At 37.2% G+C, this 14272-nt stretch overlaps 1 protein-coding gene across 1 annotated transcript in view; it reads left to right on the forward strand.

The window, feature by feature from the left end:
• LOC133578327 (solute carrier family 2, facilitated glucose transporter member 11-like) overlaps positions 1-13724 on the forward strand; it is a 41924-nt gene extending 28200 nt beyond the window's left edge. Inside the window, exons 7-12 of the mRNA XM_061932670.1 lie at positions 2858-3045; positions 3123-3233; positions 9878-9979; positions 11888-11963; positions 12046-12173; positions 12246-13724. Coding sequence (XP_061788654.1) covers positions 2858-3045; positions 3123-3233; positions 9878-9979; positions 11888-11963; positions 12046-12173; positions 12246-12419 — 779 coding nt within the window. The 3' untranslated portion in view covers positions 12420-13724. The remainder of the gene's footprint in view (positions 1-2857; positions 3046-3122; positions 3234-9877; positions 9980-11887; positions 11964-12045; positions 12174-12245) is intronic.
• The last annotated feature ends 548 nt before the right edge of the window (positions 13725-14272 follow it).

The following is a 14272-nucleotide window of genomic DNA, read 5'->3' on the forward strand; positions in this document are numbered from 1 at the left end:
ATGCCGGAATTTATTTGTGTGTTTAAGCTAACTCTTCTACAACTGAACCACCGCAAAGGTAAAAAAAATTGTCAAAACATGCAACCCTACTGACCGGCCGGTGCTATAATTTTTCTGACAAAAACACCACATGATGGCGTGTTATTAAACCCCATATGTTAAATTGACTTGGATTTTCTAACACAGCCCAACACGGGCTGTGCCTAACATTCGGGTGCTTAGCCAAGTCACAGCGAAATTGGAGCACATATTTAGGGGACTGACGAGTGCACGTGTTAAATGTGATCATGAAAAACATTAAACAAAACTTATTTGTCAATATTTGGACAATAATTATCCAGAAGTTACCCAGCATTTTATAATGATTATTAAACAGATTGTAATGTGCATCTTAGTTGTAGTTTTGATTACCAAATTTGGAGCTGTTGAAGTTGCCATGTCAAATTGCTAATGCTAATTAGATCATGTATATCAGTGGTCCCCAACCACCGGCCCGGTACCGATTGGTACCGGGCCGTGCAAGAAATTAAAAAAATAAAAAATAAAACTTTTTTTTAAAATTAAATCAACATAAGAAACACAATATATACATTATATATCAATATAGATCAATACAGTCTGCAGGGATACAGTCCGTAAGCACACATGATTGTATTTCTTTATGAAACCCCCCCCCCGCCCCCCGGTCCGTGGGACAATACATTTTCAAGCGTTGACCGGTCCCCAGCTACAAAAAGGTTGGGGACCACTGATGTATATGGCAAATTCCATGTAAATTAGCATCCAGCTAGCATCCAGCTAGCCCTTTTTTTGTCGAAATTTCAGAGAAAAGTTATTTTGTATCTCATCTGAGTTATATTGACATTACTTTATTTATGTAAGTTCAGTTTTACAGTGTTTTGAAGTAAAGACTTTGGAAAAGCTTTCAAATGAAAACCTCTTATCCATCTGCTAAGCTAGCACGAAGACACGTTAGTCGAGTCAAAGTCTTTGGTGGAACTTACATGTTCACATGTTTTATTGAAAAGCAATGCATTGAATAGCTCTTGTTAGTTTGTAAAGATGTCAGACACAGGCTAAAACATCCAGTTTAGTGCCCTTCACAATAAAAGGTACTTTCAGTTTACCAATATTTTTGTACCGGTTCCATTCAAATAACATTTCTCCTAAATACAATGCAATATTTTGAATAACAGTGTCACGTTAATACAAAAATAATTCACAACAGAGATGTTGGCTGGAGCAAAACAGACTACACCAGGGGTCGGCAACCCAAAATGTTGAAAGAGCCATATTGGACCAAAAATACAAAAAACAAATCTGTCTGGAGCCGCAAAAAATTAAAAGCCTTATATAAGTGTCGCAGGCTGAAGCAAATCTTCGTTGACAGAAATGTTGACATTAAACATTTATTGTACACATTTTTACAACATTGGAAAATAGAGATGTCCGATAAATGCGTTAAAATGTAATATCGGAAATTATCTGTATCGTTTTTTTTATTATCGGTATCGTTTTTTTTGTTTGTTTGTTTGTTTTTATTTTTATTAAATCAACATAAAAAACACAAGATACACTTACAATTAGTGCACCAACCCAAAAAACCTTCCTCCCCCATTTACACTCATTCACACAAAAGGGTTGTTTCTTTCTGTTATTAATATTCTGGTTCCTACATTATATATCAATATATATCAATACAGTCTGCAAGGGATACAGTCCGTAAGCACACATGATTGTGCGTGCTGCTCGTCCACTAATAGTACTAACCTTTAACAGTTAATTTTACTAATTTTCATTAATTACTAGTTTCAATGAAACTGTTTTTATATTGTTTTACTTTCTTTTTTATTCAAGAAAATGTTTTTAATTTATTTATCTTATCTTATTTTATCATTATTTTTTAAAAGTACCTTATCTTCACCGTACCTGGTTGTCCAAATTAGGCATAATAATGTGTTAATTCCACGACTGTATATATCGGTTGATATCGGTATCGGTTGATATCGGTATCGGTAATTAAAGAGTTGGACAATAATGGAATATCGGATATCGGCAAAAAGCCATTATCGGACATCCCTATTGGAAAACATTAGTAAATCAGAGGCTGCTCAGAAGGTGAGATAATTCCTGGATATTACTGGCTTTTAATGGCCAAATGAATAGATGTAAAAGTAAAGGATATTAAATGAGCTCAAATATACCTACAAATGAGGCATAATGATGCATTATGTACATACAGCTAGCCTAAATGGCATGTTAGCATTGATTAGCTTGCAGTCATGCACTGACCAAATATGCCTGATTCGCACTCAAACAAGTCAATAACATCAACAAAGCACATCTTTGTGCATTCACGCACAGCATACAACTTTTGGTGGACAAAATGAGACCAAGAAGGAGTGGAAGATTTTACATGTAAACAAACTGTTGCGTCACAGTCCACACTATGGTGAGTTCAAGAACCGCCGAAATTAGTAGGACAAAACAATGTTCACCAAATACTCTCATCAGTGAAGCGTACACACAAACATATTAAACAGTGGGCTTTCTAACAATTGGGAAGGTTTGTGTCATGTTTGTCCTCAAACCAAAAACATACTAAAACAAAAATATTATTTTTCCCCCATCGTTTTCCATTTCCAATCCTTTTTTAAAAATGCTCCAGGGAGCCACTAGGGTGGCACTAAAGGGCCACAGGTTGCTGACCCCCGCACTACACAGACATAATCTGATCAAGATTGGTCAAAGGATCAGGACACAATTGTAGTTTTATATCTTGTCTTCTTTACATTTGTAAACCATTAAGTGTGCTCTTAATGGAAGTTCTCCGGCACGTGTCCTTCCTGTGCCACAGCATTGCAGTGGCTGTGGCAGGAAGACGACTTGAAGCAGGAGCTGGAAGACATGGACAAGGAGCGTGAGAGCGTCCAAGGCGAGCAGGCCAAGACAGTGAAGGATGTTCTGACTCGTCGCTGCGTCAGATGGCAGCTGTTGACCTTGGCCATCCCCTGTGCTGGTGTCCAGTTCTGTGGCATCAATGCCGTATGTACCTTCGCTCGTTCCACACTCCTTCTACGTGGTTAGAAAGCTGCTTCGCATGACCCAAGCCTTTCTTGTAGCTCTATTTCTACGCATTCGACATTTTCCGGGAGTCAGGAGTACCGGAGGAGCAGATGCATTACTTGGCAATCGGGATCGGAGCCACGGAGCTCATCACTGTGATGCTGTGTGTGAGTGTCTCCTGACCATATTCACAGACTGAACACATTCATTTTGTACCTACTTGATATATTTGATAGAACTTTGAGTCAGGAACAGCAAAACAGCAAAAACAAAAATCTAAGGCTGTTTAATTTGCTTTTAATTTTCAAAACATTTTAATGAAATTAAACCAAAAACATTGAATAAGATAAATATAATAATAAATAAATATCATAAACTTGTATAAAATCAAATCTGACATGCCACCCATGATACCATGAAAGTATGATGTTTCTCTTTTATAGGTTAACTGCACTTTTGGGGGATTTTGCCTGTCGTTCACAATCACATTCTAAATTGTAATTAAAGCTGCAAGCAGCGTTGGTCGGGCCCGCGTATTTGGCAGGTGGTAGTCCTAAGTGTCCCAATGCTTTTGTCCAGTTTTCGTCCCAAGTGTCCCAATACTTTTGTCCAGTGTAGGTGTCCCAATACTTAAGTCCAGTGGTAGTCCTAAGTGTCCCAATACTTTTGTCCAGTTTTAGTCCTAAGTGTCCCAATACATTTGTCTAGTGGTAGTCCGAAGTGTCCCAATACTTTTGTCAAGTTGTAGTCCTTAGTGTCCCAATACTTTTGTCAAGTTGTAGTCCCAAGTGTCCCAATACTTTTGTCCAGTTTTCGGCCTAAGTGTCCCAATACTTTTGTCCAGTGGTAGTCATAAGTGTCCCAATACTTTTGTCTACTTTTAGTCCGAAGTGTCCCAATACTTTTGTCTACTTTTAGTCGAAAGTGTCCCAATACTTTTGTCCACTGTAAATGTCCCAATACTTTTGTCCAGTGGTAGTCATAAGTGTCCCAATACTTTTGTCTACTTTTAGTCCAAAGTGTCCCAATACTTTTGTCCAGTTTACGTCCCAAGTGTCCCAATACTTTTGTCCAGTTTTAGTCCTAAGTGTCCCAACACTTTGGTCCCGTGGTAGTTCGAAGTTTCTCAATACTTATGTCAAGTTTTAGTCCTAAGTGTCCCAATACATTTGTCAAGTTTTAATCCCAAGTGTCCCAATACTTTTGTCTACTTTTAGTCCGAAGTGTCCCAATACTTTTGTCTACTTTTAGTCGAAAGTGTCCCAATACTTTTGTCCACTGTAAATGTCCCAATACTTTTGTCCAGTGGTAGTCCTAAGTTTCCCAATACTTTTGTCAAGTTGTAGTCCCAAGTGTCCCAATACTTTTGTCCAGTTGTCGTCCTAAGTGTCCCAATACTTTTGTCCGGTGGTAGTCATAAGTGTCCCAATACTTTTGTCCGGTGGTAGTCATAAGTGTCCCAATACTTTTGTCTAGTGTACCTACCTTGTCTGCATTGTGTAGGCACGCTGGTGCTTCCTGCTTTTAAGCAGCCATCTTAAAAAAACAGCAGCGCAGCAGCATCAGCGCAGCAGCATCAGCGCAGCGGTTCCTTGAAGGGTCATAAAATCAAAACCGGAGCAGTTAGAAAAACGCTGTTCTGTACTTTTATACTTTATACACAAGGGTTCAATCTCTCTCCTGTGTTAGTTTGAAGCCGAAACGACAAACGCGCTCAGAGGAGATAGTTTTTGAAGGAAGGTGACCGGTTTTTACAAAAAATTTGTTTTGAAGGGGGAATAGCAAACTTCCTGTTGATTTTTGCTTGGGGTTGTCAATCTATGAAATGTAGGTCTAAGTGAGACCTACATAGAGGTTTTTGTTTCATGGCTCTCCGACCTTCCCAGTGGGAGTTACAGGCAGTTTTGTCATTTTTTTCTTCCGAGGAGCCGTTTTTTCAGCGTTTTATTCAGAAATTGCGCTAGAGCGAAATTTTGAGATTTGGGGTTAGGTTTTTTATTAGATCGCAATTTTTGCCAGTCCTGATGTGTGTGTTCAGTTCGGTGAGTTTTGAAGCATGTTAAGGGGGTCAAATTACAGCTCAAAGAGGCAAAAGTGACTGTTTTTAGTACTTTTTTGTCTTGAAGGGGGAATTGCCAACTTCCTGTTCATTTCTGCCCAAGGATGTACAATTATGAAATCTAGGTCTAAGTCAGACCTACATAGAGAATTTTGTTTCATGTCTTTTCGACCTTCCTAGTGGGAGTTACAGGCAGTCTAGTTGGTTTTTTTTCTAGGGGGCGCTAGAGCGCAATTTTGAGTTTTGGGGTTCGGTTTTTTTTATTAAAAGACAATTTTCGCAGGTCCTGATGTGTGGGTCAAATATGGTGAGTTTTGAAGCATGTTAAGTGGGTCAAATTAGTGCTCAAAGAGGTGGCCGGTATAATAATAATAATAAAACCTTACAAATTCAATAGGTCCTTATGTCCCATTGCATAAGGACTCTCTTTGGGAGTCCTTATACAATGGGCCATGCGGGCCCTAATTATCTATTATCTATTATGTATATATACAGTACAGGCCAAAAGTTTGGACACACCTATTTACATTGTATATTGTCACTGAAGGCATCAAAACTATGAATGAACGCATGTGGAGTTATGCACTTAACAAAAAAAGGTGAAATAACTGAAAACATGTTTTATATTGTAGTTTCTTCAAAATAACCACCATTTGCTTTGATTACTGTTTTGCACACTCTTGGCATTCTCTCGATGAGCTTCAAGAGGTAGTCACCTGAAAGGGTTTTCACTTCACTTCATAGTTTTGATGCCTTCAGTGACAATCTACAATGTAAATAGTCATGAAAATAAAGAAAACGCATTGAAATGAGAAGGTGTGTCTAAACGTTTTGCCTGTGATGTGTATATATATATATATATATATATATATATATATATATATATATATATATATATATATATATATATATATATATATATATACAGGTAAAAGCCAGTAAATTAGAATATTTTGAAAAACTTGATTTATTTCAGTAATTGCATTCAAAAGGTGTAACTTGTACATTATATTTATTCATTGCACACAGACTGATGCATTCAAATGTTTATTTCATTTAATTTTGATGATTTGAAGTGGCAACAAATGAAAATCCAAAATTCCGTGTGTCACAAAATTAGAATATTACTTAAGGCTAATACAAAAAAGAGATTTTTAGAAATGTTGGCCAACTGAAAAGTATGAAAATGAAAAATATGAGCATGTACAATACTCAATACTTGGTTGGAGCTCCTTTTGCCTCAATTACTGCGTTAATGCGGCGTGGCATGGAGTCGATGAGTTTCTGGCACTGCTCAGGTGTTATGAGAGCCCAGGTTGCTCTGATAGTGGCCTTCAACTCTTCTGCGTTTTTGGGTCTGGCATTCTGCATCTTCCTTTTCACAATACCCTACAGATTTTCTATGGGGCTATGGTCAGGAGAGTTGGCGGGCCAATTTAGAACAGAAATACCATGGTCCGTAAACCAGGCACGGGTAGATTTTGCGGTGTGTGCAGGCGCCAAGTCCTGTTGGAACTTGAAATCTCCATCTCCATAGAGCAGGTGAGCAGCAGGAAGCATGAAGTGCTCTAAAACTTGCTGGTAGACGGCTGCGTTGACCCTGGATCTCAGGAAACAGAGTGGACCGACACCAGCAGATGACATGGCACCCCAAACCATCACTGATGGTGGAAACTTTACACTAGACTTCAGGCAACGTGGATCCTGTGCCTCTCCTGTCTTCCTCCAGACTCTGGGACCTCGATTTCCAAAGGAAATGCAAAATTTGCATGGTTGGGTGATGGTTTGGGGTGCCATGTCATCTGCTGGTGTCGGTCCACTCTGTTTCCTGAGATCCAGGGTCAACGCAGCCGTCTACCAGCAAGTTTTAGAGCACTTCATGCTTCCTGCTGCTGACCTGCTCTATGGAGATGGAGATTTCAAGTTCCAACAGGACTTGGCGCCTGCACACAGCGCAAAATCTACCCGTGCCTGGTTTACGGACCATGGTATTTCTGTTCTAAATTGGCCCGCCAACTCCCCTGACCTTAGCCCCATAGAAAATCTGTGGGGTATTGTGAAAAGGAAGATGCAGAATGCCAGACCCAAAAACGCAGAAGAGTTGAAGGCCACTATCAGAGCAACCTGGGCTCTCATAACACCTGAGCAGTGCCAGAAACTCATCGACTCCATGCCACGCCGCATTAACGCAGTAATTGAGGCAAAAGGAGCTCCAACCAAGTATTGAGTATTGTACATGCTCATATTTTTCATTTTCATACTTTTCAGTTGGCCAACATTTCTAAAAATCCCTTTTTTGTATTAGCCTTAAGTAATATTCTAATTTTGTGACACACGGAATTTTGGATTTTCATTTGTTGCCACTTCAAATCATCAAAATTAAATGAAATAAACATTTGAATGCATCAGTCTGTGTGCAATGAATAAATATAATGTACAAGTTACACCTTTTGAATGCAATTACTGAAATAAATCAAGTTTTTCAAAATATTCTAATTTACTGGCTTTTACCTGTATGTATATATATATATATATATATATATATATATACACATCCATTAAGTCATTATTTAATTAATCCTTTTGCATAGATTACATTTTTCCTCCTTTTGGTTTTTAATTTACACTGCTTTTCTTTTATATATTTTTTTAATTTTACTATAAAATTAAGTTCTTTTTTTAAAGTTTAGAGCTATTTGTTCTCATTTTATTTTGAAATTTGAAACATGTTTAATTGTTACTCCCAAAAACTGCAGGTTTTCCAATTTATTTTTGTTTTCTTTCTTCATAAATGTTTTTATAATTGTATATTACAAAATTGACAAATAATTTTAAAAATGCTTAAAATTCCTTTTTTTTTGTAATTTTGCCTATCATTCACAATCATTATGAGAGAAAGACCTCACCTCTCTTTTTATTTTTAGGATTCTAAAGATAAAAATATGCTTGCAAAATGGGGCGAAATGGAGTCCCTTTTGTTGCCTTCAAAGCCCTTTAAAACAACTTCAAAAACCTACATTAACACATTAACATTTTATATACATGCTCCACGCACGCACGCACGCACGCATTTTCCACTTCTTAATCAGCGTTTGAACACTGCTGATTGGCATTCTTAATTCCTTGGATATCTTTTTATACCCCTTTCCTGTTTTATGGAGTTCAATTACCTTTTCTCACAGATCCTTTGACAATTATTTTGCCTTCCCCATGACTCAGAATCCAGAAACATCTGTGCAGCACTGGATGAACGATGCAATGGTCTGTCAGAAACCCAGAAACTCACTGACCTTTTATACACACACATTAATTACAAACAAACATGTCACAGGTGAGGATTGGAACCTTGATTAGCCATTCAACCCTGTTTGTGTCAACTTTTGAGCATGTTATCAGATCAAAGTCACTGGAGTATGTAAACTTTTGATCGGGGTCATTTGGGTACTTTCTTTTGTCATTTTGGTATAAAAAGAATAAACACAGTTATTTGCCAATAAATAGCTTCACACAACCATTAAGCATGAGTGGAAGAATGGTTTTTGTGTTATCATTCATATTCTCTGAAGAATGGCCAAGAAATCATAAATTCTCCCAGGGTATGTAAACTTATGAGCACGACTGTTTATATATATATATATATATATATATATATATATATATATATATATATATATATATATATATATATATATGTGTGTGTGTGTGTGTATATATGAATTTAAATATATATCATATATATAAATATCAGCTTGAGAAAAAAAATATTGTGCATTTCAGTAATTGGGTACACAATAATTTATTATTTAGAAATGATCAAAATGTAAAAAATAAAACAGTTTTAAATAAACATTTCAACAGTAAAAACAAAATTATAGTGTAAAGACTATTATAATCTATTTTTCTAAAATTCCATTAAAAGAAAAGATTATAGTCAACATGACAAAAAAAATAACTGTAGAAAGCCACACATCAGTAAATAAAAATTAAATGTAATAAAATGTAATTGTGTAATTTCAAAAATGTCCAACATCAAAGAGACAATCGCTCTTAAAGAACAAGAATAATAACGGGGGAAAAAATGAAGGAAAATGAGCGAAAATCTATACTTTGATGATGTGAAAAAAAGATTGAATATGTGATGTAAATATTGTGTACTACAGCAGAGGTCTTCAACAGGGGGTTGTGAAATCAATGGTTGATTAGACTTTTTTTTATTATATTCCCCGCAAATTTTCGATAAATGTAAATATCTTTAAATACACATTAACATAGATCCAGCACACTGTGGTGTGGTGTTTAAAAAGTAGTGATATGGGCACACTATTCACTGTGTCTTACAGGTTTAAATAAAAACATTAATTAATAATTCCATCCATCCATTTTCTACCGCTTATTCCCTTTGGGGTCGCGGGGGGCGCTGGAGCCTATCTCAGCTACATTATTATATTCATCTTATCAGCTGCCAGCTTGCATATAGCGGCGCTGCTGTATTCTGTATTGTTAAAGTTAAAGTTAAAGTTAAAGTGCTTGAAAATCTTAGAATTGCACGATATCAAGGTATCTTAAGAACCTTTTTAAGTTAAAACACAACCTTAAACAGGATATATAAGTAGGGAGTTCCCGCTCCAGCTCTCCATCAGTTTGGGGGTCCTTGGCCTGGGAAAATGTTGAAGACCACACAGTACCAGTACCAAGCAAGTTATATCTGCATAAATATGATGCTTTCCAAACGTTGTTCTGGATGTGTTTCAGTCCTTGATTATAGACCGTGCTGGCCGCAAGAAGCTGATGGGCTTTGGCTATTTACTGATGGGGGCCACCATGGCTGTTCTTACTGCTATGCTGTCCATCAAGGTATCCACTCTCCTGACACCATACAGCCTTGTACTAGTACAGGGGTCGGCATCCCAAAATGTTGAAAGAGCCATATTGGACCAAAAATACAAAAAAAAAATCTTTCTGGAGCCGCAAAAAATTAAAAGCCTTATATAAGTGCTATAATGAAGACAACACATGATGTAAGTGTCTATATTAGCCTACTATTGAAATGACTTTAAAAGTTTTATATAAGTGTTATAATGAAGACAACACACGATGTAAGTGTCTATATTAGCCTACTATTAAAATTACTTTTAAAATTTTATATAAATGTTATAATGAAGACAACACACAATGTAAGCGTCTTTATTAGCTGTATTAGCCTACTATTAAAATGACTTTAAAAGTTTTATATAAGTGTTATAATGAAGACAACACAGGATGTAAGTGTCTGTATTATTTATAGTAGCCTACTATCAAAATTACTTTAAAAGTTTTATATAAGTGTTATAATGAAGACAACACACGATGTAAGCGTCTATATTAGCTGTATTAGCCTACTATTAAAATGACTTTAAAAGTTTTATATAAGTGTTATAATGAAGACAACACAGGATGTAAGTGTCTGTATTAGTTATAGTAGCCTACTATCAAAATTACTTTAAAAGTTTTATATCAATCATCAATCAATCAATCAATGTTTATTTATATAGCCCTAAATCACAAGTGTCTCAAAGGGCTGCACAAGCCACAACGACATCCTCGGTACAGAGCCCACATAAGGGCAAGGAAAAACTCACCCCAGTGGGACGTCGATGTGAATGACTATGAGAAACCTTGGAGAGGACCGCATATGTGGGTAACCCCCCCCTCTAGGGGAGAACGAATGCAATGGATTTCGAGTGGGTCTGACATAACATTGTGAGAGTTATTGTTATAATGAAGACAACACATGATGTAAGTGTCTATATTAGTTATAATAGCCTACTATCAAAGGCTGACGCAAATCTTCATTGACAGAAATGTTGTATTTAAATTTTTATTCTACACGTTTTTGCAACATTGGAAATCATTAGTAAAATGGAGGCTTCTCCCAGGATGAGATAACTTCTGGAAATTACTAGCTCAGAATAGCCAAAGGTATATATATGTGTGCCCAAGTTTAAGGAAACGGCAGGCTGTCTTCTTCTAATGGATTTATTACAATCTTTGCAAGCGGGGTAACGTTTGCTGTGGTCTGGAACAACATGGCACACAAAAAAACTATCAGAAATGCAGCCAATAGTAAATACAGATAATGTGTCATGAGACATGCAAATATAAATTAAATACAGCGAGGACATAAGCAAAGGATATTAAATGATCTCAGATATACCTACAAACGAGGCATAATGATACAACATGTACACACAGCTAGCCTAAATAGCATGTTAGCATCGATTAGCTTGTAGTCATGCACTGACCAAATATGCCTGATTAGCACTCCAACAAGTCAATAACATAAACAAAGCTCACCTTTGTGTATTCACACACAGCATAAAACGTTTGGTGGACAAAATGAGACAAAGGAGTGGCATAAAACACGTCTTTCTGTGGCAGCATCGGAGAAAGTTGTACATGTAAACGAACTACAATGAGTTCAAGGATCGCTGAAATTAGTAGGACAAATCGGTGCTTGCCAAATACTGTCATCAGTGAAGCATGTAGAACAAACAGTGAGGTTTCTAACAATTAGGAAGGTTTGTGTCATGTTTGTTCGCCAACAGAAAATATATTATCTGAAAGAGGTCCAGGGAGCCACTAGGGCGGCGCTAAAGAGCCGCATGCGGCTCTCGAACCGCGGGTTGCCGACCCCCATACTAGTAGATAGAACTGGATAGATAACTAGGCTTAGAAGACTCTGGCATACCTTGCAATATGTTAGCACACCTTTTTCTGTTGCAGGATATGAATTCATGGATCCCGTATGTGAACATCGCCTTGATTTTTTGTGTCATCTGCATTTACGGACTCGGACCCTGTGAGTTCTGCTCCACAGATATGAACTCCCCCTATTTAATAGAAGTGCTAGTAATGTGTAAGTATGCATTTGTCTTCCCCAGCCGGAGTGTCTATGGTTCTTCCCGCTGACCTTTTCCTGCAAGCATGGCGTCCCTCCGCGTATGTCGTCAGCGGAACTATTAACTGGCTCAGCTTGTTCCTCGTGGGCATGTGTTTCAGCTACGTGGTGGTGAGAGCGGCAACATTTCTTTTTTTTTCTGCAAGTCACGTGCTTGTGAAACATGGTTTCGTGTCCATGCAGGACGGACTGGGCCAGTACTGCTTCCTGATCTTCGTGGTCTACTGCGTCTTCAGCGCGGCCTTCCTCCTCTGCTTGGTGCCGGAAACCAAAGGAAAGACCATAGTGGAAGTTACGGAGGACTTCAACAAACTTAATTACAAGAACAGAGAAACGGAACTGTCCACTAAGTTGTAATATCTGACCTTGTATTTATTGACCTGTTGTTGTGGGTATTATTTAGTGTATTGTTACAGTGGTTTCCTGCAGATTCACCATTCAGCATTCGCCTCCCTGCAAAAATGTAGCTGATTTTTTGTCCCAATTTTTTTATTAATGCTTTTTCTAACTGGAAATAGGCTGTTATCCAGCAGAAAAGTCGTATAATAATGAAGAAATATGTTTTTAAAAATACAACTTTAATTGCACATTTTGAAATTGAAGATTGTGAGCATTGTTATGGATACCGATCAAATTAGGTGCCCTCGATTATTGCAGTACAAATAAAAACTAAAATTTATAATAAAAAGATTATGCTGCTTAATGCAGCAATATTTTAATGTACAGTATTTTATGTCCTTTGTGTTTTAAGTCCTTGTTTTCACCTTTTTTTTGTAAAAAAAATATTGGGTAACACTTTAGTATGGGGAACATATTCAGCATTAATTAGTTGCTTATTAAAGTAACAAAGACTTAATTTAGAGTTATTTGGGCACTAGGGGAACATGTGAGGGTGAGGGTTACTAATAAGCAATAATTCTGTGGTTATTGAGGGAAGCGTCTTAGTTAATGGCTTACTGGTTGTATAATAAGGCCATGCAGAATAAGGCATTAATACGTACTTAATGACTAAATAAGAGCCAACATGTTACTAATTTGCATGTTAATAAGCAACTAATTAATGGTGAATATGTGTTCCCCATACTAAAGTGTTACCAAATACTGATAGTGAAATTGTTCTTTGTTTTTCATGTCTGTCAAACCTGCTCAGTGGCCTTGTGGTTAGAGTCTCCGCCCTGAGACTGGAAGGTCGTGAGTTCAAACCCCGGCCGAGTCATAACAAAGACTATAAAAATGGGACGCATTACCTACCTGCTTGGCACTCGGCATCAAGGGTTGAGATTGGGGGTTAAATCACCAAAATGATTCGCGAGCGTGGCCACCGCTGCTGCTCACTGCTCCCCTCACCTCCCAGGGGGTGAACATGGGGATGGGTAAAATGCACAGGATAATTTCACCACACGTAGTGTGTGAGTGACTATCGTTGAGACTTTAACTTTAACTTAACTAATATATAAAGCCCCTTTTTATTTGTGAGAATTACATCCCGAGACCACCCGCCAATTAGGACTGGATGGACTTTATTCATCCCACATTGGGGAAATTATGTGGTTGCAGTGTCAACAATTGTCATTTTTAAAATCTATTTTTTGTTGGTTTTATAAGATGTGGTTTACCAAAACACAGCAACTAGATGAAAATAAATTGAGTAATTTCACTTGACTGTCTTGTTGCTGTTATTGTACTTTTTTCTTAGTGGTCGTCTTTAAAGGAGGAAGAAGCTTTCTAAATATTTGAACGTGAACCTCATAATAAAGCAGTGGAAATAATAATTACATTTTGGAATATCAATCAATCAATCAATGTTTATTTATATAGCCCTAAATCACAAGTGTCTCAAAGGGCTAAACAAGCCACAACGACATCCTCGGTACAAAGCCCACATAAGGGCAAGGAAAAACTCACCCCAGTGGGACGTCGATGTGAATGACTATGAGAAACCTTGGAGAGGACCGCATATGTGGGTACCCACATAATATCTATTTCTATAAGTAGTGTGTAAAAAACAAAAAACAAAGATGGTCAGAAAAATAATTTCATAAAAATAGATTATTACATAAAAAAGCTAAAAAAGAGAAAACTTTAAAATGATTTGTTTTGCTATCAGTAGCAGTACAAAGCATGATGAACTAGAAGATTGAACCATGAACCATAAAACGAGGGACAGGACTTCAAAACGTTGTTTTTAGTCTATTACTTTGAATGGTATA

Source organism: Nerophis lumbriciformis, linkage group LG38 (assembly GCF_033978685.3).
Source record: "Nerophis lumbriciformis linkage group LG38, RoL_Nlum_v2.1, whole genome shotgun sequence".
Classification (NCBI taxonomy): Eukaryota; Metazoa; Chordata; class Actinopteri; order Syngnathiformes; family Syngnathidae; genus Nerophis; species Nerophis lumbriciformis.